This window comes from Aethalodelphis obliquidens, unplaced genomic scaffold, assembly GCF_003676395.1.
Source record: "Aethalodelphis obliquidens isolate GAN/ISIS:26980383/991018 unplaced genomic scaffold, ASM367639v1 scaffold129, whole genome shotgun sequence".
Lineage (NCBI taxonomy): Eukaryota > Metazoa > Chordata > Mammalia > Artiodactyla > Delphinidae > Aethalodelphis > Aethalodelphis obliquidens.
Window position 1 is genome coordinate 488,454 of NW_020838073.1, and position 27,822 is coordinate 516,275.

The 27,822-nt window shown below is 38.0% G+C and overlaps 2 protein-coding genes across 8 annotated transcripts in view; one reads left to right on the forward strand and one right to left on the reverse strand.

Annotated features, from left to right (window-relative positions):
* EPB41L5 (erythrocyte membrane protein band 4.1 like 5) overlaps window positions 1-27,822 on the forward strand; it is a 142,229-nt gene that overhangs the window by 16,363 nt on the left and 98,044 nt on the right. For 6 of the 7 annotated variants that reach the window (XM_027099168.1, XM_027099171.1, XM_027099167.1 and 3 more), the window contains 5 exons: window positions 2,844-2,948; window positions 22,411-22,453; window positions 23,425-23,503; window positions 24,460-24,504; window positions 24,667-24,719. In XM_027099168.1, the coding sequence (XP_026954969.1) occupies window positions 2,844-2,948; window positions 22,411-22,453; window positions 23,425-23,503; window positions 24,460-24,504; window positions 24,667-24,719 (325 nt within the window). The remainder of the gene's footprint in view (window positions 1-2,843; window positions 2,949-22,410; window positions 22,454-23,424; window positions 23,504-24,459; window positions 24,505-24,666; window positions 24,720-27,822) is intronic. The other variant, XM_027099170.1, reaches the window with a different exon arrangement.
* Window positions 25,506-27,821, reverse strand: LOC113616024 (60S ribosomal protein L10-like). The gene has a single exon (XM_027099174.1). It carries the CDS (start codon window positions 26,631-26,633, stop codon window positions 26,019-26,021), a length of 615 nt encoding a protein of 204 aa, XP_026954975.1. The 5' UTR covers window positions 26,634-27,821; the 3' UTR covers window positions 25,506-26,018.

The window sequence follows — 27,822 nt, forward strand, 5'->3', positions numbered from 1 at the left end:
ATCAGAGTGGGTGTAGAATCAGAATGACAAAATTTTAAGTGTGAGAGCTAAAACTATGAAACTCTTAGAAGAAAACATAGGGGAAGATCTTCATAACATTAGATCTGGCAATGTTTTTTTGGATATGACAATAAAATGTAGGCAGCACAAGAAAAAATAAATAAGTTGGACTTCATCAAAATTAAAAATTTTTGTGCATTAAAGGACACTCACTATCAAGAGAGTAAAAAGACAACCCACAGAATGGGAGAAAATATTTGCAAATTGTGTATCTGATAATGGATTAATATAGAGAATATATAAAGAACTTCTACAACTCAACAACAAAAAAGCAAGTCAAATCAAAAATAGGAAAAGGACTTGAATAAATATTTCTCCGAAAAAGATACGCAAATGGCCAGTGAGTACATGAAAGTATGTTTAACATCAGTAGGCATTAGGGAAATGCAAATCAAAACCACATGAGATACCCTTTTACACCCATTAGATTGGCTATTACCAACACAAAAAAAGAAAATCCAGAAAATAACAAGTGTTGGTGAGGATGTGGAAAAAGTGGAACCCTGTACATTGCTGGTGGGAATGTAAAATGGTGCAGGTACTACAGAAAACTGTTTGGCAGCATCTCAAAAAGTTAAACATGGAATTACAGTATTCTGCTCCTAAGTATGTACCCAAAAGAATGGAGAGCAGGGACTCAGATACTTGTAAACCACTGTTCACAGCAGTATTATTCACAGTAGCCAACAGGGGGAAACAACCCAGTGCTCATCAACAGATGAGTCAGTAAACAAAATGGCCCGCAGTTGTCCCTCGGGGTCTGTGGGGGATTGGTTCCAGAACCTGCTGCAGATACCAGAATCCAAGGATACGGAACCTGCCGTATGGAGGGCCGACTGTATACGTACCGTGGAATATTATTCAGCTTTAAAAAGGAATGAGGGACTTCCCTGGCGGTCCAGTGGTTAAGACTCTGAGCTTCCACTGCAGGGGGCACAGGTTTGATCCCTAAGATCTCACACATGCTGCACAGTGCGGCGGGGGTGGGGGGGGGTGGGGAAGGGAAGCTGAAATTGACATCACACTTTTCAGTGACAACATAGACTGTAGGAGGACGATAGAGTAATATATTTTGAGTGACAGAGTAATGTATTTTGAGTAATAGAGTATTGACAGAAAGTAACTTTGAACCTTGAATTTTATATCCAGCCAACTGTCATTCAAGTATAAGAGCATGATTAAAATATTCTCAAACATAGAAAGTCCCACATGGGAAACATTTCTTGAGGAAAAACTCAAATGAAGAGAGAAATCTAGCAGATGCTGCTAGGTATGTGTAATGTACATGTGCAAGACATGTAAAGAATGATTGAATACCAAGGTAAAGTTGTTGTCTTAAAAAAAATTAGCCATGACCAAAGAAAAGAAAAATAGAGGAAGTATATCCATAAAACCTGATGAGGATTGGGTGGAGGGGAGGCCGGGGGCATGAGGCCCTGGTAAAGTTCTGTCTTCATAAAGGGGTGAGAGTTTACCAAATAGAAAGGATGTAGAAAGTGCAGAAAAAGCGGTGGACAAGTCGAAATAATCAAGTTGTCAGTTAAAAGGCAGAAATTGATGATTTAATTTAAAAAATCTACATTTTTTTATGGGAAATATTCTAAATAATTTAAAACTACGGGGAGGGGCATGGATACAACATACATGAAAATTGAGGATCTCAACAGTGCTTTTACTTAAAAGGTTATATTTATGGATAGTTACCATATTAGAAATTAAAACAGAAAAATTAGGCACTTCCCTGGTGGTCCAGTGGTTAAGACTTCGCGCTTCCATTGCAGGGGGCGCGGGTTTGATCCCTGGTCAGGGGACTGAGATCCCACATGCTGCAGGGTGTGGCCCCCCCAAAAACCCTGAAAAATTAAAGAAAAACTTTACTGGTTAATTTAAAAATAGCAATAATATACCCCTTATAGGTTAACAGAAGTTACATTTTTATGAAAAATAACTCTTACTAAACAACAAAAGAATGTAGTGAGAAGAGTAGCATTATTTTATGCACTTTTGCCAGTCTCTTTAATGCTTGATTTAATAGACCAGTACTTAGATTCTCTCATCTGCTCCTGCATTCAGTCTGTTGCAGTATGTTGTTTTGATTGAGGGTACGTGAGGAGAATCCTGGGACCGTGTGGATCTTTCATCTGGGGATCCCTCAGGGGCCCTGAGAGCACACTCTGCGACCTGTTTTTTCTGCGCAAGCTTCTTTGTTATCACCCTGACTCCCTCCAGTTTGGTGTCTCCTGAGTTTATCAGTAGTTTTCTTGCTGTCCATTTTCCCTCCCACCTTCCATTTCTGCTTTTGCTATTTCCTACCCTGCATTCTTTCCGGTTTAAGACCGATCTTCAAGCCTTCACTGATGATTCTACTGTCAGTGACTCTTTCTTCTCTGGCAGATATAGTTAGTTCCACATGGTTTGTGCTTAAGTGTTCTAAGATTTCTTGTTTTCTCTTTCCAGTTATTATAAAGCTCCTTTAAAGTAGGGACCCTAAAAATTGACAAGCAAGAGTTTCTTCTTACACACAGTGTTAGGTACACAGTAATATTTGTTGGTTGATAGGAAGTGACACCATCCAGCAAAGCACATAATAGATCACAAATTCTCTTTTGGCCTTAAATGGTTTATTGGAAAACCATGGTATCTTGCCCATAACTGGCTACATAGTAATACTTGGTGTTGCAACTATTTTTTTTTTTAAGAGATCTTGTGTAATTAAAACCATCTTCAGTTCAGACTTGTTGATCTTATGAGTCACTTACTGATTTATTTTCTTGCCATTTCAGAAAAAAGCCAAAGGACAAGAGCTGTTTGATCAGATTATGTACCACTTGGACCTTATTGAAAGCGACTATTTTGGACTGAGATTTATGGATTCGGCACAAGTAGCAGTGAGTATCTGTTTTTTGGAGGCTCTAAAATGGGGACAGAAATGAAAATTGTCAGATGATGTGCTAAGTGCTACAAGGCTATACATATACTCAGTGTCTTCTTTTTTCCTGTGCTTTTCTTATTATGGCCTGAAGCTTTGACCCCTTGCTTAAGAATAACCTGAAGTGCTTGTTTTTTTAAAAAAAAAAAAGAGTTCTGGCCCTAAGCCAAATTGCTGGAGCATGATCTTTGCAGATGAGACTTGGAAATCTCAGCTGGTGGATTGGTCTCGGGCAAACTAGAGTTACCACTGTGTCTTGAGGATGCTGGGATGGGAGGTTTCTGGGCTCTTCGGTGGATGAGTGACAGAAGTTCCTAGTTTGCAAATTAAGGTGAGAGGACTAGGGTGTCCCTTCCAGATCTCTGATTATCTAGATGTTCTTTGACGTGTGCATTTCAGATGAGAGAACAGCATATGTAATAGGGCAGGAAGTTGGAGGCTTCTCAAAGAACTGAGTACTTTACTAGGATTTGACTGGAGGGTATTTGCAAGAGAGTAGTAGTTAAGATTGGAAGGTGGATTCGTGGCCAAACTGAATAGCAAAAATGTTAATAATAAATTGGCACTATTCTCTAATAATTGGGATTAGGGATTTTTCAGGCAGGGAGGTTATATTTTTCTTCAGGAAGTTTTACATCTGAATATTGTGTAGGATTGCTTGGAGTGGGCAGAGAACGAAGTCAGGGAGAGTCAGTGCACACACTTCGGGGATCAAAGTAATATTAGGGCCTAGAGTAGGGCATTCACAGTAGCCGGGAGAGGGAGGGAGCAGGGAGAAGGATATCAAGACCTTAAGGCTTGTTTTCTGGAAGTTTGTGATGGTCTGTGTGTGTGTGTTTAGTGACACAGTAATTGCAGTGTTTAGGACCCGACCCATAGGGACAAATATATTGCGTAATAAGAATTCTCAAGTTCGTTTTGGAGTGAGTTTTCGGTGGTGGGGAGGCGTTTGGTATGATTGATAAATTAACTGGAATACCTCTGTAAGATACTTTATAAACCCACGTGTCTTGGAGATGAACTCCTAGGATGGTTTTATAGAGCATCTTAGCTAAGTGTACAGCTGTTAATAATGTTAGTTGCAGCTGTTTTCTTGATTTCCCCTGATCCCCAATTAAAAAAAAAAAAGCATGAGCATTTAGCTACAGGGTATTGGTTAGGTAAACTTTGATACATCCTTACAGTGGAATACCTGCAACTCATTAAAAACAGTTATTTTTAAGTATACTAATTGACATGAATGATGAAAAAATAAAAAGGGTTACAAAACAGGGTGATTGAATTTTTCTGTTTTTAAAAAATCTGGATATGTGTGCACCCATAAACCTGAAAAATTTTGAAAAGCTGTTTTCCATCGTTTCAGAGTTCTGATCGCTTAATAGATTTAGTATAGGAGGCATGTCTTTCATTCTTCTTTTGAACCTTATTTCTTGTCTATTAGAGGAAACCCCCTAAGGGCAGGGAATGAGTCTTAGTTAACCTCTGTTACCCAGCATGTGGTAACAGCCCACAAGACCATTTACTGAATTGAATTCTCCTCTGCTACTTAGTTTGATAAAGGCTTGGTTAACTGGTGAGTTGAATATCATTAAACTCTCATCTCTAGAATAATGGAGTTAAAGTCTTACAACCAGCTGAAAAGAATAAATCATTTTGGGGGAAATCACACAGCCTCCTGTTTTTTGAGGGGTTGTGTGGGAAAAGAGGTAGAAGTGTGCCAATGTTACGTTTCAGGTACTTTCTTTCCATTTCTTAAAGTACTTAAGTAATTGTGGAAAGAAACAGACATGCAGCCATTCCTAAGTTGCAATACTTATTCTTTGCTAATGATCAGCAATTACTGAATTACTAGATCCCATATTTTTTCCTCTCATTCGATACACATATAGTGCTTTTCTTCTGGTCATAACAAGTGTCTGGTAAAGCCAGTATTAGCATTTTTAATCCCTACTTTTTTTAGTTTTAGTTTCTCCCTCCCAATGCTCAGAAATCTAGGCATTTAAGATTAAATTTACATAGTCTTACGTTTTTTTCAGTTTCTACCTGTGCCGTCACTAAAATACTCTTTGTGGATTGAGCTGGAAGAACAATAATTGGTGGATGAAAGCTATGGAAGATGAACTCTAGATAGCACTTTAGGTATTCTTAAAGTGCTGACTCACTTGCTTCCATAACAGTCTTGTGACATAAGTGAACATAGAGATGAGTGTCAGGTATTCAGAGCGTGGCCAGATTTAACCCCAGAATTAAACAAAATTGATGCTTTACGGACAGTTCAGTTTGTTGGTGAAGATAATGAACGTGATAGATCATGTGGATTTTTGGCCAAGATCATCTATGTAAACTAAGTGGTTTCCATAGCTCTTTTTCTGGAACCATTTGAGAGACAGTTGCAGATAGGATGTCCCATTACCCCTGAATTTCCTACAAACAAGCATGTTCTCCTGCATAACTCAGTACAGTCATCAAAACCAGGAAGTTATCATTGTGACATTACCACCATCTAATCCTCAGACCCCATTCAAGTTGTGCCACTTGTCCCTAGAGAGTCATTTATAGCCAGAGGCTCACTATTTACCAGTCACTCCCCATTCCTCCCCACAGCCCCTGGCAAAGGCTAATCTTTTGTTTGTATGGATTTGCCTGTTTTGAGAATTTCATACAAATGAAGTTATGTAATATGTGGGCTTTGAGTCTGGAAATGCACTTGGCATAATGTTTTTAAGGTTCTTCCATGTTGTAGTACGTGTCAGTGCTTGATCCTTATAGGTGAGTAATATTCCACGGTAGGGATATACCACATTTTTATTCACTCACTGATAGACATTTAAGTTTATTCATTTTTGGCTATTATGAATAATGCTGCTGTGAACATTTGTGTACAAGTTTTTGCGTGGAACATAATTCTCAGTTCTTCCGGATCTGTATCTAGGAGTAGAATTACTGGGTCATAAGGTAACTTTCTTGTATAACTTTTTGAGGAACTGCCAAACTGTTTTCCATAGTGACTGCACCATTCCACATTCTTATCTGCAGTGTATAAGGGTTCCAAGTTCTGCATATCCTCACTAACACAACATTTCCCCTTCTTTTTGATTCTAACTAGTTGGTATGAAGTGGTCTCATTGTGGTATTGATTTGCACTTCCCTAATGGAAAAGATGTGAGCATCTTTTCATGTGTGTATTGACCATTTGTATATCTTCTTTGGAGAAATGTCTATTCAGATTCTTTACCCACTTTAAAACTGGGTTATTTCCTTTTTGTTGTTGAGTTGTAAGAGTTAAACTATTGCCTATTCCATAGTCACAAAGATTTAGGCATGTTTTCTTCTTTATCCATTTGGAGTTAATTTTGGTATATGCTGTAAGGTAGGGGTCAAACTTCATTCTTTTACATGCAGATATCCAGTGGTCCTAGCACCACCACTTGTTGAAAAGATTATTCTTTCCGCATTGAATGGTCTTGGCACACTTACTGAAAGTCAGTAGATACACAGGTTTATTTCTGGGTTCTTTGTTCTGTTCCATTCATCTATATGTCGATCCTTATGCCAGCACCACATTGTCTTGATTATTTTAACTTTGTAGTAAGTTTGAAATTGGAAAGTGTGAGTCCTTCAATTTCATTCTTCTGTTTTAAGATTGTTTTGGCTGTTCTGAGTTACTCATATTTCCGTATACATTTTAGGATCAGCTTGCCTGTTTCTGCAAAACAGGCAATTGGAGTTCTTTGTTTGCTTGTTTGTTTATACAGCAGGTTCTTATTAGTCATCAGTTTTATACAGGTCAGCGTATACATCTCAATCCCAATCGCCCAATTCATCACACCCCCACCCCCTGCTGCTTTCCCCCCTTGGTGTCCATACGTTTGTTCTCTACACCTGTGTCTCAATTTCTGCCCTGCAAACCTGTTCATCTGTACCATTTTTCTAGGTTCCACATACATGCATTAATATATGATGTCTGTTTTTCTCTTTCTGAAGAGAAAATGCTTCACTCTTTATGACAGTCTCTAGATCCATCCATGTCTCAACAAATGACCCAATTTCATTCCTTTTTATGGCTGAGTAATATTCCATCACATATATGTACCACATCTTCTTTATCCATTCATTGTCGATAGGCATTTAGGTTGCTTCCATGACCTGGCTATTGGAAATAGTGCTGCAATGAACATTGGGGTTCATGTGTCTTTTTGAATTATAGTTTTCTCTGGGTATATGACCAGTAGTGGGATTGCTGGATCATATGGTAGTTCTATTTTTAGTTTTTTAAGGACCCTCCATACTGTTCTCCATAGTGGCTGTATCAGTTTACATTCCCACCAACAGTGCAAGAGGGTTCCCTTTTCTCCACACCCTCTCCAGCATTTCTTCTTTGTAGATTTTCTGATGATGCCCATTCTGACTGGTGTGAGGTGATACCTCATTGTAGTTTTGATTTGCATTTCTCTAATAATTAGTGATGTTGAGCAGCTTTTCATGTGCTTCTTGGCCATCTGTATATCTTCTTTGGAGAAATATCTATCTAGGTCTTCTGCCCATTTTTGGATTGGGTTATTTGCTTTTTTAATATTGAGCTGCATGAGCTGTTTATATATTTTGGAGATAAATCCTTTGTCTGTTGATTCGTTTGCAAATATTTTCTCCCATTCTGAGGGTTGTCTTTTCATCTTGTTTATGGTTTCCTTTGCTTTGCAAAAAGCTTTGAAGTTTCTTTAGGTCCCATTTGTTTATTTTTGTTTTTATTTGCATAACTCTAGGACGTGGATCAAAAAAGATCTTGCTGTGATTTATGTCAAAGAGTGTTCTTCCTATGTTTTCCTCTAAGAATTTTATAGTGTCCGGTCTTACATTTAGGTCTCTAATCCATTTTGAGTTTATTTTTCTGTATGGTGTTAGGGAGTGTTCTAATTTCATTCTTTTGCATGTATCTGTCCAGTTTTCCCAGCACCACTTATTGAAGAGCCTGTCTTTTCTCCATTTTATATCCTTGCCTCCTTTGTCATAGATTAGTTGACCGTATGTGCGTGGGTTTATCTCTGGGCTTTCTATCTTGTTCCATTGATCTATATTTCTGTTTTTGTGCCAGTGCCATACTGTCTTCATTACTGTAGCTTTGTACTATAGTCTGAAGTCAGGGAGTCTGATTCCTCCAGCTCTGCTGTTTTTCCCTGAAGACTGCTTTGGCCATTCGGGGTCTTTTGTGTCTCCACACGAATTTTAAGATTTTTTTTTTCTGGTTCTGTAGGAAATGCTGTTGGTAGGGATTGCATTGAATCTGTAGATTGCTTTGGGTAGTATAGTCTTTTTCACAATATTGATTCTTCCAATCCAAGAACATGGTATATCTCTCCATCTGTTGGTATCATCTTTAATTTCTTTCAGCAGTGTCTTATAGTATTCTGCATACAGGTCTTTTGTCTCCCTAGGCAGGTTTATTCCTAGGTATTTTATTCTTTTTGTTGTGATGGTAAATGGGAGTGTTTCCTTAATTTCGCTTTCAGATTTTTCATCATTAGTGTATAGGAATGCAAGAGATTTCTGTGCATTAATTTTGTATCCTGCAACTTTACCAAATTCATTGATTAGCCCTAGTAGTTTTCTGGTGGCATCTTTAGGATTCTCTATGTATAGTATCATGTCATCTGCAAACAGCGACAGTTTTACTTCTTCTTTTCTAATTTGTATTCCTTTTATTTCTTTTTCTTCTCTGATTGCTGTGGCTAGGACTTCCAAAACTATGTTGAGTACAAGTGGCGAGAGTGGACATCCTTGTCTTATTCCTGATCTTAGAGAAAATGCTTTCAGTTTTTCACCATTGAGAATGATGTTTGCTGTGGGTTTGTCGTATATGGCCTTTATTATGTTGAGGTAGGTACCCTCTGTGCCCACATTCTGGAGAGTTTTTATCATAAGTGGGTGTTGAATGTTGTCAAAAGCTTTTTCTGCATCTATTGTGATGATCATATGGTTTTTCTTCTTCAGTTCGTTAATATGGTGTATTACATTGATTGATTTGCATATACTGAAGAATCCTTGCATCCCTGGGATAAACCCCACTTGATCATGGTGTATGATCTTTTTAATGTGTTGTTGGATTCTGTTTGCTAATACTTTGTTGAGGATTTTTGCATCTATATTCATCAGTGATATTGGTGTCTAATTTTCTTTTTTTGTAGTATCTTTGTTTGGTTTTGGTATCAGGGTGATGGTGGCCTCATAGAATGAGTTTGGGAGTGTTCGTTCCTCTGCAGATTTTTGGAAGAGTTTGAGAAGGATGGGTGTTAGCTCTTCTCTAAATGTTTGATAGAATTCGCCTGTGAAGAAGCCATCTGGTCCTGGACTTTTGTTTCTTGGAAGATTTTTAATCACAGTTTCAATTTAATTACTTGTGATTGGTCTGTTTATATTTTCTATTTCTTCCTGGTTCAGTCTCGGAAAGTTATACCTTTCTAAGAATTTGTCCATTTCTTCCAGGTTGTCCATTTTTTTGGCATAGAGTTGATTGTAGTAGTCTCTTAGGATGCTTTGTATTTCTGCGGTGTCTGTTTTAACTTCTCCTTTTTCATTTCTAATTTTATTGATTTGAGTCCTCGTCCCTCTTTTTCTTGATGAGTTTGGCTAATGGTTTATCAATTTTGTTTATCTTCTCCAAGAACCAGCTTTTAGTTTTATTGATCTTTGGTATTGTTTTCTTTGTTTCTATTTCATTTATTTCTGATCTGATCTTTATGATTTCTTTCATTCTGTGAACCTTGGGTTTTGTTTGTTCTTTCTCTAGTTCCTTTAGGTGTAAAGTTAGACTGTTTATTTGAGATTTTTCTCGTTTCTTGAGTTAGGATAATATTGCTATAAACTTCCCTCTTAGAACTGCTTTTGCTGCATCTCGTAGGTTTTGGTCGTCGTGTTTTCATTGTCATTTGTCTCTAGGTATTTTTTGATTTCCTCTTTGATTTCTTCAGTGATCTCTTGGTTATTTAGTAACGTATTGTTTAGCTTCCATGTGTGTGTGGCTTTTACTTTTTTTTTTCCTGTAATTCATTTTTAATCTCATAGCATTGTGGTCAGAAAAGATGCTTGATATGATTTCAATTTTCTTAAATTTACTGAGGCTTGATTTGTGACCCAGGATGTGATCTATCCTGGAGAATGTTCCATGTACACTTGAGAAGAAAGTGTAATCTGCCATTTTTGGATGGAACGTCTTATATAATCAATTAAATCTATCTGGTCTGTTGTGTCATTTATAGCTTGTGTTTCCTTATTAATTTTCTGTTTGGATGATCTGTTTATTGGTGTAAGTGAGGTATTAAAGTCCTCTACTATTGTTGTGTTACTGTCGATTTCCTTTTTTATAGCTGTTAGCAGTTGCCTTATGTATTGAGGTGCATATATATTTATAATTGTTATATCTTCTTCCTGGATTGATCCCTTGATCATTATGTAGTGTCCTCCTTGTGTTTTGTAACATTCTTTTTTTTAAAGTCTATTTTATCTGATATGAGTATTGCTACTCCAGCTTTCTTTTGATTTCCATTTGCATGGAATGTCTTTTTCCATCCCCTCACTTTCAGTCTTTATGTGTCCCTAGGTCTGAAGTGGGTCTCTTGTAAGCAGCATTTATATGGCTCTTGTTTTTGTATCCAGTCAGCAAGCCAGTGTCTTTTTGTTGGAGCATTTAATCAATTCACGTTTAAGGTAATTATCAGTATGTATGTTCCTATTACCATTTTCTTAATTGTTTTGGGTTTGTTTTTGTAGGTCCTTTTCGTCTCTTGTGTTTCCCACTTAGAGAAGTTCCTTTAGCATTTGTTGTACAGCTGGTTTGGTGGTGCTGAATTCTCTTAGCTTTTGCTTTTCTGTAAAGCTTTAGATTTCTCCATGGAATCTGAATGAGATCCTTGCTGGGTAGAGTAATCTTGGTTGTAGGTTCTTCTCTTTCATCACGTTAAGTATATCTTGCCACTTCCTTCTGGCTTGTAGAGTTTCTGCTGCGAAATCAGCTGTTAGCCTTATGGGAGTTCCCTTGTATATTACTTGTGGTTTTCCCCTTGCTGCTTTCAATAATTTTTATTCGTCTTTAATTTTTGCCAGTTTGATTACTGTGTGTCTTGGCGTGTTTCTCCTTGGGTTTATCCCGTATGGGACTCTCTGCACTTCCTGGACTTGGGTGGCTGCTTCCTTTCCCATGTGAGGGAAGTTTTTGACTAAAATCTCTTCACATATTTTCTGGAGTCCTTTCTCTCTCTCTTCCTCTTCTGGGACCCCTATAATGCGAATGTTGTTGCGTTTAATGTTGTCGCAGAGGTCTCTTAGGCTGTCTTCATTTCTTTTCATTCTTTTTTCTTTATTCTGTTCTGCAGCAGTGAATTCCACCATTCTGTCTTCCAGGTCACTTATCTGTTCTTTTGCCTCAGTTATTCTGCTATTGATTTCTTCTAATGTAGTTTTCATTTCAGTTATTGTATTGTTCATCTCTGTTTGTTTGTTCCTTAATTCTTCTAGGTCATTGTTAAATATTTCTTGCATCTTCTCGATCTTTGCCTCCATTCTTTTTCCGAGGTCCTGGATCCTCTTCGCTATCATTATTCTTTATTCTTTTTCTGGAAGGTTGCCTATCTCCACTTCAGTTAGTTGTTTTTCTGGGGTTTTATCTTGTTCCTTCATCTGGTACATAGCCCTGTGCCTTTTCATCTTGTCTATCTTTCTGTGAATCAGGCAATTGGAGTTTTGACCAGAGTTGCATTGAATCTGTATATCCATTTGGGAAGTATCATCATCTTAACAATGATAAGTATTATACATGACCACGGAATGTCTTTCCGTGTGTTAGGTCTTTATATTTCTTAAAACAGTGTTTTAAAGTTTCAGTTTACATGTCTTTCACCTTCTTGGTTAAACTTACTCTTATTCCTTTGATGCTATTGTAATATGTGATTTTCTTGATATCATTTTTGTATTTTGTTTGGATTCTAGTATATAGAATTCATTTTCACATATGTATCTTGTATCTTGCAACCTTGCTGAACTTATGTATTCGTTTTTATGTGTTTTATGTATAAGATCATGTCATCGGCAAAAAGAGGTAAGTTTTACTTCTTCCTTTTGAATCTGAATGCCTTTTATTTCTTTTTCTTTTATCTCTTTTTCTTGCCTAAGTGCCCTGTCTAGAACCTTTACCAAAATGTTGAATAGAAGTGGTAAAGGTGGACATTCTTGTCTTATTCTTGATCTTCGGGGAAAAGCGTTGTCTTTCACCAATCAAGTATGATGTTACCTGTGGGAGTTTTATAGGTGCCCTTTATCATTTTGAAGAAGGTCTCTTCTATTCCTATTCGTATGTTTTTATCGAGAAAGGGTGTTGGGTTTTGTTAAATGCTTTTTCTGCATCTATTGAGATCATATGGTATACTTCCTGTATTCTATTAATATGATGTATTACATTGACATTTTTGTTGGTGTGTTGAACCTTTCTTGCATTTCTGGGATAAATTTCACTTGGTCATGGCATATAATCCTTTACATATGTTGCTTGATTTGATTTTGTTGAGGATTTTGAAGTCCATATTCATGAGGAATATTGGTCTGTAGTTTTTTTTGTTTTTTCCCCCTTGCAATATCTTTGTCTGGTTTCATTCAGAATGAATTGGAAAGTCTTCTCTCGTCTATTTTTTGGAAGCTCTCACGAAGGATTGGTGTTCATTCTTATTTCAACACTTGGTAGAATTCACCAGTGAAGCCATCTGGGGCCTGGGCTTTTCTGGGAAGTTTTTTGATTAGTGACTCAATCTCTTTACTTGTTATAGTTATATTCAAATTTTCTGTTTGTTTCTTCACTTTTTAAACCAGGCCACTGTAGAGTGCCAGAGGTGGACTTACTGGATGGAGAGGTTGGGATAGTAGGCCTAAACCAGGATTATTCTGGCATACTAGGATATATGGTTACCCTTGTTTTTAGTTGACTGCACAATACTGCCCTGTTTCTATTTTCAAATCTAAACTTAATTTAGTGTCATTTTATATAGTCCAGTGATGATCTTAAACCTTGAGTTATGATGACAAAATCTATGGATGCTTTCCCTAGAAAAAGGCACGTACATATAACATTCCGTGCACATGTATAGGTAATTCAGGTATTCCAGAAGCCCACCTATGGACTCTTATTTAGTAATAACTCTTCTTTAGCAAATAAACAACCTGTGGCTTAAGGAAAAACAGATGATGGTATTCATTTGCATGCTTTTTCTTCAAGTCTTTATGATAATATTGTTTTTGAAAATTTATTATCTTTTATACTGTTGGTGAAGCCTTGTTATTAAATCTCATTGTATGACTCTGCAAAAAACTTTATGGTAATTTAATGAATCCTTCCTTCTTGATGAAGGATTTTGGGAAACTCTCTCATAGAAATAACAGGATGTGTAAAGAGTTGCCTTATGGCAGCAGAACTGTATACATCAATGGTTTTTTAAAAAAGGGTGATTTGGGGTAATTTTCTTGTACAATAGAACTTTCCAGCATGGAAGTAATACATCTTAAGCCAGGCAAGAAGGAATTCTTCTTTTGATACTGTGTGGTTTTAGGTTAGTACAATAAGAATTTGCAGAATTGTTAATTGGAATTAACTATAACGATTTGCTAGAGAACATGTATGATTTATTTTGTTTTTGTTTTTGTTTTTTTTGCGGTACGCGGGCCTCTCCCCGCTGTGGCCTCTCCCGCTGCGGAGCACAGGCTCCGGACACGCAGGCTCAGCGGCCATGCCTCACGGGCCCAGCCACTCTGCGGCATGCGGGATCCTCCCGGAACGGGGCACGAACCCGTGTCCCCTGCATCAGCAGGTGGACTCTCAACCACTGCGCCACCAGGGAAGCCTTGTATGATTTATTTTGAAGGAATAATATTCAGTCTTAAAATCAAAAAGCTACAGGAATCAGGAGAACAAAAGGGAAGCGAGATGGCATGCATATTAAAGACATGGGAGTGTTATTTATTTCCAAGAAGAAGTATGGTTTTTCTCTTTTTTTGAATCATACTACATGCTTGGTATGGTTTCTTTTCTCATTTTTGATAGATACAGAGACAGAAAAAGACAGCACCGTGATAAATTGTAGCTGACACATTGATTGGTAGAGGAATTGTGGTGAAGTAGGGAGCATATCACTCTTGCCTGCAAAAAGGAGGCAGAGGGGCAGGTACCACCTAGCTCTAGCCGTTTGTTGCCAGATAGCATTGCTGGATCTTCAGGTATTTCAAGAGAAGCTGGAAATCCAGATCTTTAGAATAAATCTTTCATTTTTTAAAAACAGTGGTTAAATTTTAAAACATAGAGTGGCTGATGGAAGAAATCAAAAAAGAGCTAAATAAATTGAGAGACATGCTGTGTGCATGGATTAGAAGACTCAGCAAAGTTATCTGTTTTTCCCTAATTAATATACAAATTTAATGCAGTTGGTATCAGAGTTCCAGAAAATCCTTTGTAGATACAGACAAAATTATTTTAAAACTTATATGGAAAGGCAGAGGCTCTAGAATAGCTAAAAAACCATTTCGAAAAAGAAAAGTAGTGAGAGTACTTGCTCTGCTCAACTTGAAGAGTTACAACTGCCGTAAACAGGACCGCATGGCGTTGGCAGAACCTCAGACATGCAGATCAGTGGCACAAAATGGGGAGCTCAGAAGAAGCTGTGCATGGCTGTGGCCAGCTGATTTTTGACGAAGATTCCAGAGAAGTTCAGTGAAAGAAGAGTAGTGTTAATAATGGTGCTGGATCAACTGGATATCAGGTGAAAAAATGAACCCTGGCCTAAACCTCATACCTATACAAAAATTAACTCAAAAATAGATGGTGTATGTAAACATAAGATGTAAAACTATAAACTTAGAAATACATAGCAGAAAATCTTTGAGACCTAGGATTGGAGAAGATTTATGAGACGTGACACCAAAAACATGATCCATTTTTTGAAAACCGATAAGATGAATTTTATAAAAATTACAACGTTTTGCTCTGGGAAAGGCCCTCTTAAAAGGATCAAAAGCGCCAAGCTATGGATGGGGAGAAAATATTCGCAAACCACGTATCTGACAAAGAACTCATATCTAGTGTATATAAAGAACTCCTAAACTCAACATTTAGAAAACAAATAATCCAGTTAGAAAAGTGAACCAAAGACATGAAGAGACATTTCACCAAAGAGGATATACAGATGGCAAGTAAACACACACAAAAAAGTTCAACATCCCTAGACATCAGGGAAATGCAAAATAAGACCTTGGTGAGCTGTCATCACGGTACACCTGTGAGAACAGCTGAAATAAAACATCGTGACAACTCCAAATGCTGGGGAGGATGTGGGGCAACTGGATCTCTCAAACACGGCTTTGGGGAGCGTCAGAACGGTTCAGCTGCCATGGAAAATAGTCTGGCAGCTTCTTAAAAAAGCCAAACTTACATTTGCATGTGACTCAGCAATCGTATATATGGTCATTTATCCTAGAGAAATGAAGACTTATGTCTTCACAAAAACCTGTGCATGATTGTTCGTGACTTTATTAGTAATAGCAAAAAACTTGAAAAAAACCAGTGTCCTACAGTAGGTTAATGATTAAACCAACTGTGACACATTCATACCTTGGAATACTACTCAGCAATAGAAAACAAAAATCTGTTGACACACACAACTTGGATGGGTTTCAAGGGCATCATGTTGAATAAAAACAGCCAATCTCAAAAGGTCGTATGCTGTATACTTCCATTTATGTAACACTCTCAACAAAATTAGAGAGAGAGAGATCAAATTAACGGTTGCTGAGGTTTAGGGATGTTGAAGGTGGGAGAGGTGTGTCTGTAGAGGAGTATTGCCTGAGAGCTCTTGGTGCTAGTGGAATGTTTCTTTATCTTGGTTGTGGCATCAGTTCAGGACTCTAGCTGTGTGATAAAGTGACATAGAACTGTGTATGCACGTTGTACCAATGTGAGTCTCCTGATTTTAATATTGTACTATAATTGTGTAAGATGTGAGCACTGGGGGACGAAGGGGAAGATAGGACCTCTTGCAGCTTCCTGTGAACATTGCATAATAAAAAACTTTTTAAAGAATTTGAAAAATATAGTATGGACCAAACAAAATATGTTTTGGCCAAGATTTAATCCTCTGATCTATCTATACGTTTGTGACCTCTGGTTAATGAAGTTTCTCAAACTTCATATTTAGAGCTTAGAATTTTAACTGGCCCAATCAAGTTTTTAAAAAAGAATGAGTCACCTAGATTGTAGACACTTATGTTCAGTAAAGGGAAACATAGGTAGCATTTCTCATAATCCTCGGAAAAGAAGGAAAAAACACAATAGTAATTATTTTTTGCCTTTTCCTTAAATCAATTTGATAGCTTGTATTGGTTCATTATATATATACATATATATGTACATATATTGATATATTAAACTTCCCTTGTTCTTTATGTAAAAAATCCTAAATAAAATACCAGCACACTATGTTCAGCAGCCTAGTAAAAGTATAAATAATACATTATGATCAGGTGGAGTTTATTCTCAGAAATGCATGGATGATTCAATATCAGTCATTATAATTCATCAGATGTTGTATTGTATATCGTGGGATCGTCTCCTGCCTTTGCTGTTAAGAGGATGATACTTTCTTGCTTAGTTGGTGCTAGGTTTTGACCACGTGACTTGCTCTTGGCAGTAGAATATAAGTCTGATGTGTGCCACTTCTGAGCAGGCTACCTAACCCTTCATTTATGCTGTTAACTGCTTCATCATACACTTAAGTGAAACTACATTCAGAAAAGATTGACACTCAAATCTCTACCACAGAAGAAAGTAAGAGAAGTAACTTGATTACTTGAAGTTTATGGCATTTAGTTTAGACAACACTGAGTGCAGATGGAAATGGAGATGTTGAATCCAAAGCTGAGAGGTAGACAACGTTTTAGTCGTCTGGTGGAACACTGGGGAAATACTATGCAAGTGCACAGCTGGAGACAGCAAGAGTGGACCCTCCGTGGCGGGTCCTAGATCCCTGAGCCAGGGGAAGGGTCAGGCCTTGTTGCTGGCACTGCGGGTGTGATGTGGTGAGCTGTGTTTGCCTCATCTGAGGTTGGGCAGATAATACTCCACTCTCGACTTCCTTTCGTGTGGGTTCAGTGACCTTTGGAGCCTCTTCCTGGCCCCAGAACCCCTTGAATAAACCTCATGGACTTTGGCCTGTACAGAATTGACCTCCCTTCTCCCTGCGTAGATCTAGCCTAGTTTTGGAAGCTGCGCCCGTCTCCAGGGTGATGGTAGGTCTTCGGCAGGCAGGTGGCCCAGCAGGCGACACCTGTGAGAACAGACCTGGTAGTTGCTCAAGGGCTTTGCTCAACTTCTGTACAGATTTTTGGTGATTAAAGTACAACAGACAAACAACTTTACATTAATAGAGAAACAAACAACAGAAGCATTCCTACTACAGACAGGCAGGAGACAGAGATGCCCCTTATTACCACTGCTATTAAATTTCATAACAGAAGTAACAGCAAATGCAGTTATAGGAGTTATAAACGTTGGAAAGAAGGAGGTGAAATGATCACTGTTGGCAGCTGATTTGGATTTTTGGATTGTTACTGAGAACTTAACACAAACAATAGGGTCGATAAAGTAGTGGGGAGTGAAAAATATATAGAAATAACCTATATGTTAAATATACATATGTATGTATTCTATATTGTGACACGCACACAGGCACATATATTTGCACATGTATTTTTTTTTTCAAAAAAGTGTATTTCCAAAATAGATTATGTGCTGTATTTCCAGAGAGTGAATGTATAAGCTACCTAACTCATCTACATTTCCATTTTAAATTTGACTTTAAGAGTCCTAAGAAGGCATACTAATAACACACAGAAAGATACAGTGGAAAATATATTTTAATGGCCCATCTAAGGCTTCATTTGGAATGTCTTATAACACAGACTTTTAACGCCAAGAAAGTGATCAGCCAGGTAGAATTTATAATGGAACCTAGAGTAAATTGAAGTGTTTTCAGTTAGATTGATCTTCTGTTTTCATGGCATTCATTGATTTTTAACATTTGTTAATTGTTTAAAGTGTTAAAATTTGCTTTAAAATAATCCTTTAATGCAGAGCATGAGCCTCTACTCCTCACAGGAGAAATATTTTTTGCAGAGGCAGTTGTTTGGAAAGATGGTTAACATTTGTCTGCCATAAGCTCTTTGCTCTTTGAGCAGAAGCAGTGGAGTCATGTGGGCATTAGAAGTCAGAAATCATTCATTTGAAGAGCTGTTTACAGACTGGCTATAGGGCCTGGATAAGGGTGTGTGTTTATTCGTGTTTTGGAAGCTCCCTAGGTGATTCTTTGTTTAGTTTAGTAATACCTGTTGTTATGTTTGTGATTATTATGTATATTTTAAGACACACAAGTAAGTAATTGTTCTTTCATGCCTAGCTCAATAGGATGGAAAGAAATGTAGCCTCCCATATCCTTTGAATTCTAATTTTATCAACCAAACTTTAGGAAATTAGAAGGGAGTTTGTTTCCTTTTTAATGTCCATGAAGAAAGAGAGCCATATTAGTTCCACACTGTGCATCGTCTGCATGCTCTCACTTTTATCTTCTGCTGTAATTTAAACTCAACTCCTAAAGATTCAAGGAAAATACTATCAGTGCCTGTCTCTGAGCTCTGAATTTTCCAGTCCCTGGGCTTGGAATGTGGAGGAGATGAAAGAAAACAGACTAGAGGATATGCAAACATGAACTCAGACCTTTCCCAGAACGTCACCAGGAATTCCCCCAGCTCCTAAATTTTACTTTAAACTGTGCTTGATGCTTTATCTGAGTTTTGGGTTGTCTTAAGGGAGTGCGGAGTGTAGAAGCTATTACATGCAGGTAGAAAAGAGACTAAAATGCCTGCTTGGAAGAAAACTCTGATCCTTTGTCTCACCAGGATGATTGTATGTTTAATGTGCTTCTTAGAGAATTAGGGCACAAATTAGAGATTAAAGGTCCATTTATGAGACTGGCCCTAAATGTTCTTAAACTGGAAGAAATTTGTTACAGCTGTCTAAGAAAGACTTAAGTTGTTATTGAAATAGTATTGGTCTGTCTTATACTAATGTTTCCTTCTCAATATCCCTTAAATTCGTTCAGTCAAAATTTATATTTAGCCTGTTGATTTTCAGCCCATCATTAATTTCTTGACTCTTTACCAACACACACAATTTTTTTCTTTTCTTTGTTTGAAGAAGCTCTGGAAGGAATCAGAAACCAGTAAATATCTTGGTGGGTGGGGAGTGGTGCATATGATGGTAGAAGTTGGTATTGCAGGGGTTGGAGGGACTGTTGACCATATACCTTTTAATATTACCAAAAAATTAAGCCACATGAATATATTACTCATATGAAATATTAAAATAAGGGGGTCCGTGATTATTGTTTTAAGTAAGAGTGTGCTTGTTGTAGACTAAGTTGAAAATACAGGAAAACACAAAGAAAAATGATCACCAGCAGTCTCAGCCACCTAGCTGTACCATCTCTTACTGCTTTGTAATAGATTGCCTCAGTCCAAAAGAAAAGGCATTTTTAAAAATTAATTAATTAATTTTTGGCTTTGTTGGGTCTTCATTGCTGTGCGCGGGCTTTCTCTAGTTGCGAGCGGGGGCTACTCTTCGGTGTGGTGCGCGGGCTTCTCATTGTGATGGCTTCTCTTGTTGCGGAGCAGGGCTCTAGGCGCCTGGGCTCAGTAGTTGTAGCACGTGGGCTCAGTAGTTGTGGCACATGGGCTTAGTTGCTCCATGGCATGTGGGATCTTCCCAGGCCAGGGCTTGAACCCGTGTCCCCTGCATTGGCAGGCGGATTCTTAACCATTGCGCCACCAGGGAAGCCCAGAAGGCATGCTTATATGTACAGTGGACCCATGACCAGTGTGGGGTTAGGGGTGCAGTTGAAAATCAGCGTATAACTTCTATAGTTGGCCTTCTATATCTGAGGTTCTGCATCTGTGAATTCAACCAACTGAGGATTGTGTGGTGCTGTAGTGCATGTTTTAGTGAAAAAAATCCACGTATCAGTGGACCTGCAAAGTTCAGCCCCTTTGTTCAAGGATCAAAATGTACAAATTTGTACATTTTGAAAAAACAATTTATAATGTGTTGTAATTTGCCTTTAACAATTTTAATGGGACTTCCCTGGTGGTGCAGTGGTTAAGAATCCACCTGCACGTGAAGGGGACACAGTTTTGAGGCTTGGTCCGGGAAGATCCCACATGCCACGGAGCAACTAAGCTGACGAGCCACAACTACTGAGCACGCGCACCACAACTACTGAAGCCCGTGCACCTAGAGCCCATGCTCTGCAACAAGAGAAGCCACTGCAATGAGAAGCCCTCGCACCGCAATGAAGAGTAGCCCCCGCTCGCCACAACTACAGAAAGCCTGTGCGCAACAACGAAGACCCAATGCAGCCAAAAAATTTAAAAAATAAGAAAGAAAAACCCCAAAAAACAAAAAAACAATTTTAACAGTATACTATAAATAATTTTCCAATTCTTAACTACTTTTACTTTCATTTTTCATTCTTGCACAGTTCTATAATGTTGAAATACTTTATTTAACCAGTTCACTATTGCTGGATATACAGATTTCTTTCTTTTCTCTGATATAATTCCTTGTGGGTTAAATCATCCATAATGGTTTCTAGATGCAGAACTGCTGAGTCAAAGGCACATAGTTATTTTAAAGGCATAGTCAGATTGCCTCTCAGAAGGTGTGTGCTCATTTGTGTTCATTATGGTGAATGAGGGTCTCCCTAACTGTGGCTGCATGAGATGCCTGGGTGACCAGCATTCACTTCCGAATTCACTGCAGTATAATAGATGAAGCCTGAAGACAGGGCAACTCCCAGATCCATGGTTGTGGGGAGAAAACAATCTAGGGCATATAAGCAAAATTTATCTCATACCCAGTGTGTGATTGGCATTAGGCTGTAGTAGGTATTTTGCACAACTAAGTCTGGGGTTTTTGTATAGTAGATTCCTGGGCTTGGCAATGATGGGTGAACTTGTCACTGTCCTAGTTGAACTCTTTCCAGCTGATAGATTGAATTATGTTCTGCCTAGTGGCTGGCCAAACATTGTATTAATGGAAAGATGTGTAAAACTGAACAGTTGCCAGATTAAAATATGCTTAAAAGTAGATGTCCGACTGCATTTATTGAAAGATGAGAGATGGCTGACTGAGTAGCCTGCACACTTGGAATCCAGAGGAGATACTGCACTGTATTTAATTGCCTTTGGAAATGCTTACTGACCATCTTGTGTCCACACGCAGAGGTACTTTGCTGGCACACTGGTAGTTCTGTGAATTTCACTTTTGGATCTTGGCAGAGAATGGAGAGAAGAGGCTAGGCAAATAATTGGCAAGAAAAGCAAATGGTTACAAGTCTGTTAACAATGCAGCCTTGTTTACCCACACTTTGCCTGTCGGGGTTTCTGAGACTGGATTCCTTAGCTCTGTGAGCTGTAGCACAAGAGCACTCCTTTGGTTTAGGGTGCTTGGAATTGTAAGCATGCTGAAGAGAACACAGTCATGTGTATCTTAGTGCGATGAGTGCGTCCTGTCCCTGTTAGGACTTGGTGTAAAGGGATTAATAGTGAGAAGTGAGCTGGGAGTGGTTTATCAGTGTAAGTCTCTGGAATCGGTTCTTAGGTCTGTTTGTGTTTTGGGCATTTCAGAGTGAAGAGGTTACAGAAGTCAGAAAAGGCTGTTACTGTTGAAACCAGAAGTCTGCTAATCACAATGTTACCTTTTTTTATTTGTAAAGCAGAGGAGCAAAGACTGCTTATTTAATAGATAGGGCCTTAGTTATGAGAGAGGTCTAATTTTATTGTGTAAGCTCTTTCAGAGACTACTACTCTGAGTAGTACCTATTTTGTAAAACATAAGTGACATTGTTATTTCACCTAATTTGTGGTTATGATCTGTTAATAAATCTCACATTTTTATTACAAGAATGAACCAAGTACTAGAATATGAGGATACTTCTAATTTTATCAGTTTTGAAAGAGTCATCTTTTGGGGAACAGTGAGAAAAACTGAGGGCAAAATTTAGAATATCATCCTTGTTACTGAGAGAGCAGAGGAGATGGTTTAAGAAGTCCTATATCTGGTTTTAGGGTTTTTTGTTGTTGTTGTTTATATGTGTCATAAGCTTGCTGTGGATTCTGGCCAGATTAACACTCCCCTGCTCTCCAGTTTTCAGTCTCACATTTGTTTTTCTCTTGTGAAATATTTCTGTATCGTTATCAGCAAAAGCATGATGAAAATTAACTTTTCGTAATTAAAATGTTAAGATCTCTCATCTGCTTAAGAGCTAACGTTTTGTTTTTGTTTTCAGCATTGGTTGGATGGTACAAAAAGCATCAAAAAGCAAGTAAAAAGTAAGTGTTGAAAAAATTGTGGAAAAAATTGGAAATCGAATTACATATAATTGTATGTTAGAAACTGATTTCTCATAGTAGGGACATAAGAAATCATGTTTCCAATGAGTTTCTTAGCATCTCCACTTTCTAAAAATAATTTCAATCCAATATACTAACCCACCCTGTAAATTATATAGGGTTGATGGTAATCTAGATTCAAGTGCCTTACAGTTTGTTTCCAGGAGAAAGGCTTGCAGTTTGGAAATGAGATGTGAGTTCCCATGAGATGCTTAACTTTTCTTTAGTAATTACTTATATTGGAATTTTTCTGTTTGGTGTCTGCCCTGCTCTAGAAAATATTTTGAGAATTTAAGGCTGTAACTTTTTTTTTAATTAAGAATAATGAAAAGAAGTCATTCACATAAAATGTCAGTATTGTTCCTAGCGATAGTCAGGGGACAGTACCAGTGTCCAGTCCATAATCCATCATGTTTTCTGTAGTAACAGAGATTTTTAGGGCACCTCAACTCTTTTTACAAAGTAATGGGACTTCTGAGAATGTCGAGGTTGGTGAAGTGGATTGGAAAGGATGTGGGCGGACTTGCCACGCGCAGTTAATAACAGGCGTCCCTCCTTGCTCTTGAGAAACGGAGCTCGGCAGGTTTTTAGGGCTGTCAGAGTGCATAGTCAAGACTTTTTCATTCAGCGTATTTGGCCCTGAGCTATTAGACTTAAGCTGGAGCTGTCTGTTCCTGGGAGGACAGATATGATGTGACACTGCTACATGATGGCTGGTATACTTAAAACGTCTGTTGATTGTGTTAGGCTTCATTGAGCCCACAGTGGAACCTGAATCATTGCCACAATAATCTGTTACCTTCTGTCCACTTCAGTAGATTTTTGACAGATTTACTGACTGAAAATTCTTACTTATTTAAATAACCATATTGAAAAAGTTACACTCCCTTTTTTTTTTCTTTTGATGGCAGTTGGTTCACCCTATTGTCTGCATCTTCGAGTTAAGTTTTACTCCTCAGAACCAAATAATCTTCGTGAAGAACGAACCCGGTAAGCCCAATGTCTGGAGCTGTGTGCAAGCGTAAAGTTTTGGTCAGGCTGGCTAAAGATGTCGGGAGGTTGCCTTTACAGTTCCTTCCAGTGTACAGACAGCTAGTGAAATGGATACTTTGCCCCTGGTAACAAGATACCAGACAAGATAATTTCATTTGGGGCAGTATTTTTTTAAGTGTAGAATGTTTTCCTTTATTTACCAGTTTTCAAAACAAACAGTTGGTTCTCTAGCATCAAGCAAACGTAACCAGTGAGTTCTGTTTTTAAGTATCGTTATCAACTCATGAATTTTAAATAGGACTGATGTGCTTCAGTACATTATCATATTGTGTCTATTGATGTTCAGAATGATCTATTTTCGGCCACTGAGAGTTGTTTCAAGTTGGCTCCTGACTTTCTTTATTGAAATGCCATTGTTTATTGAAAAATGTTGAATCCTGATTTTGCTTGAATAGTTTTCAGTAACTTTAAGTTACAAACATTTATTTTTATTTTGTCTTGCCTCAGTATTTATTCATGGACTCTGTATTGCATATCTATGACCATGCACACATACTATTTTTATTAAGTAAAAAATTGAATTGCTGAGTCCCTTTCGAAGGCGTTCCTCTTGAACACTCTGCTAGTGGACAAGATTAGAGCTCTTACCCATGCGTACATTGCCGTATCGTTTTACGTATGAGGTGGCTGTGTCGTCACAGTGAAGGTGAAGCAGACCACAGAGCTCATTCGCAGTAATTTGCTAAACCTTTTCTTTTGAGGGGCTACCCTGTACTCTGGCCCATCCTCCTGACACTGAGTGCCCCTTGTTTCATATTCTTTTTTCCTTTACAGACTTTATTGTGGGTAAAGTTTTGTAATTAAGAATGTTTCTTCTCAGATTAGAAGAGCAGGATTATTTTTCGTGGTAGATTGATCTGTTTAGTTAAATTTGTGCCTTTTATTTTTCTTAGGTACTTATTTGTTCTTCAATTAAAACAAGATATTCTCAGTGGAAAGTGAGTATTAGTTTAAGGTAAACCACATTTTCTTGAGTAGTTGAAAAATAAGTTCTTAGTTAATTATGAAAAAGAAATGGTCAAAGTATGTCTTATTTCCACTTATCGTAAAACAAAGGTCATGACACTGGCGTGTTTAACACATTTGTGTTCTGCTCTCAGGTTGGAGTGTCCTTTTGATACAGCGGTTCAGTTGGCAGCTTATAACTTGCAGGGTAAGCAGTTTTTTATGTTGCCTGTTAAGAGTGAAGCATAATTCTTCTTTGTGTGCATTTGAGGAATTTCAAGAAATTCAAAGTGGTGTGTGAGAAAAGAACAACCACGGTTTGTGTAAACGTGTATCAGGACCCAGCTCTGCCTTTCCCTCCTTTTAGATATTGCCTTCTTTTTCTTCCCTTTGTCTTTACTTGCTCCCTTTCCATCTAATAGTGTTTTCAAACAGAAATTGCAGTCTACTTGATAATTCAATATCTGTTTTAGTTGGATCCTCAGCTAATTTTTTTCCTTCAAAAAGAATGCAGGGATATATGAGCAAATTGTTGCTGTACCACCTGGTTTGCTTTCTTTAGTCTTATCCTTAAAAATAAATCCATGAAAGAAATACTTAGCATGTATTTAAAAGTTCCTGATGGTTATTTTAAGAATTTTTTAAAAAGCGTTTTCCAGTCAGTGAGATTAATGAAAAACTTACCCTTTTGTACCTTGTTACACTGATCAAATATTTGTTGAACTTAGGTATTCTCTTCTGAAAAATTGATGTTTTGGGAAAATAATCATCTTCAGTCCTTGTTCACAAAAGGGAAAGAAATATCCTGACTGGAGTATCCGTATATACTAGAATAAAAGCAATATTTAATGATTATTAAGACATTAATAATCTTATGCTTTTTTGGGGTGATTCCATATTATCCCCAGTCTCTCTAAGATCAGCAGTATTTATTTTCCATTGTGTGGATAATAATGAGACTAAATTTTCATGTTTTATGGTAAACCTATTATTTTGTACTTCTCCTATTTTAGAAAGCATATTTTTCTGTCGATAGAGGGATTGGTGACTGAAGGAAATTTCTGTACTTCAAAAATTTGCCGCTAGTGTAAATTGTAGTCTGTCTACAAACTAAAACTCGTTTTCTCATCTGCTGGAAAGTCAGATAGATAGTAGTTTGGAAGTGTTGTGCCTCTAGCACTGTAATGATCACGCTGTATAATTGCGTGCATCTTTTCTTGAAAGCACATTTTTTGTTTTATTAATTGCTGTGTGAGGTTGTTAATTCTGAAACTCTCAGGTCTACAGAAAAGCTGTCACTTTCAGCATCTGTGTTCCACCACTTACTGCTTCTTATATTCTGTGTCTCGTAAGTTTTGTGACTGCCAAAGTACACACTTCTTGAAAATATGATTTTTATACCTTTTTTGTCTATTTAACAAAACACTCATTCAGAGTAATGCTCACTAAGTACTCATGGTCTGATTCATGCATGTGGCTGTGTAATGTTATCTCTTAGCCCTACCTATCATATTTTTTCCCTGAATAAAATCTTTCCTACTTTTCTCTTGCATCCATGGCACCTTTTTTTGTTTGACAAGAAAGTAGGATGTATTGGTGGGCACACATAAGGAGGGACGGCGCCAAGGCTGTCGCGAGGGCAGGGCCCGCTGCGTGTCCAGGGGCCACGGTTAGGGGTGTACTCGACCCCACAGCCATCCGGCGTGAGCTGGGTCTCTGCCACCGTGCTTTCAAATTCATCCGCGTTAAACTGCGTCAGTCCCCACATCTTGGAGATGAGGAGGATCTGTGGTGGCCAGGGAACTTGAACTTGGCCCTGTGGAGGGCCTCGATCACATGCTACTTGTTCTGCCGCTTGGTGCGGGTGACATTGTGACTTGGCCAGTGTGGACCCTGGCCACTGTGCCCTGGGCTTTCCAGAGGCCCCTTGCATACCTGTCTGGAGCCCATCAGCTCCGGCACAGGACAGCATCCTGTTGGTGCGGATGACGTGGGAAGGGTGGGGCTGCACGCAAATGTGAACAGCATCTTTGCCCTGGCGTTTCACCTGGTCCTCGCTGGCACAGACACGGGCAGCCTCCAGGGCTTCGGAGCAGAGCTGCTCATCCTCATCCGACGCCATGTGGCCGCACAGTGGGTGTGGCACTGCTACTGTTGTGATTCCTCCAAACTTCAGACTACGTCTTAGGCATCCCGTTGTCCCGTGTCTAGTAGCTTACCAAGTCCTACTAACTATTAAGGTCCTGAAGAGTGATTCAGCTGGAGTGTTACTCCCATCTTCATAAAATGAGCTCCTTGCTTCGCATTTATGATTTTCTGTTTTATCAGAATAATCTTTATCACTTTTCTCACACTCTCAAGTTCAGTTTTTCTTTACCATTTTAGTATATATCCTGAACAACATTACGTAGCAGATTTGGTTTGGGGCTTCTTAAAGAACTTGTGATCCAGACAGAAGAGCATTTTCTTCAGCAGTGAAGTAGGAGTGAGAATATTTTCCAAGGTTGTTGTGAAGTTCAATGACAGTACATCTGTAATATGTCTAGTGTGTAAATTAGATGCTCAGGAAGCAACAAGTTATTACCATTTTTATGATCAAAGTAGTTCTCATGTACTTTTTCTTTCCACAGCCAAATTTTTTATCAAAATGGAAATATTTTAATTAGAGTAAAATATTTTTTAAAGGAAATATTTCTAAAGAATAGAATATTAGAATCATTGTTTCCGCTCCTTCCCCAAGCCCAGTTCAGAGATAACCACAGATGGGCACATAAATGTCTGTTCATTGCCCAGTTCTTTTCCTGCTGCCTTCACAAGGTATTTTTTAGTAACTTTTTTTTTGTTATTTCTTTGGGATTAATAATTTAAAATTCCAGGAAGGACGGTGATTATTTCTTACAGTGATATTTGATGTCATGTTCTGTGCATATTAGCTTGTTAACAGATGCCAGCTAATTGTTTTTTAAGGATTGCTAATATTTTTGTTTATTCAATATACGATCAAAAGGTATTTCTCTATGGAAGTCTAAAAGAGGTTTTCAGAAGCTAAACATTATAACATATGAATAAATTAAGAGAAAGACATTTAATTGAAAATACACTACCAACCGCAAGCGCTTGATTTGTGTGTACAGACAGATAAGTCTTAAGTCAAAGCTAGATTTATTTTTGGGAATGGTCTGGGTGTTATGAATGCCTTGTAGTTTAAGAAAGAATCTAATCTTCTTAGCAGTTTTTATTAATAAAATGGGTCTTGAAGAAGGATTCAGCAGGGAGTAAACTTATTAACAAAACATAACTGTGAAACTTAC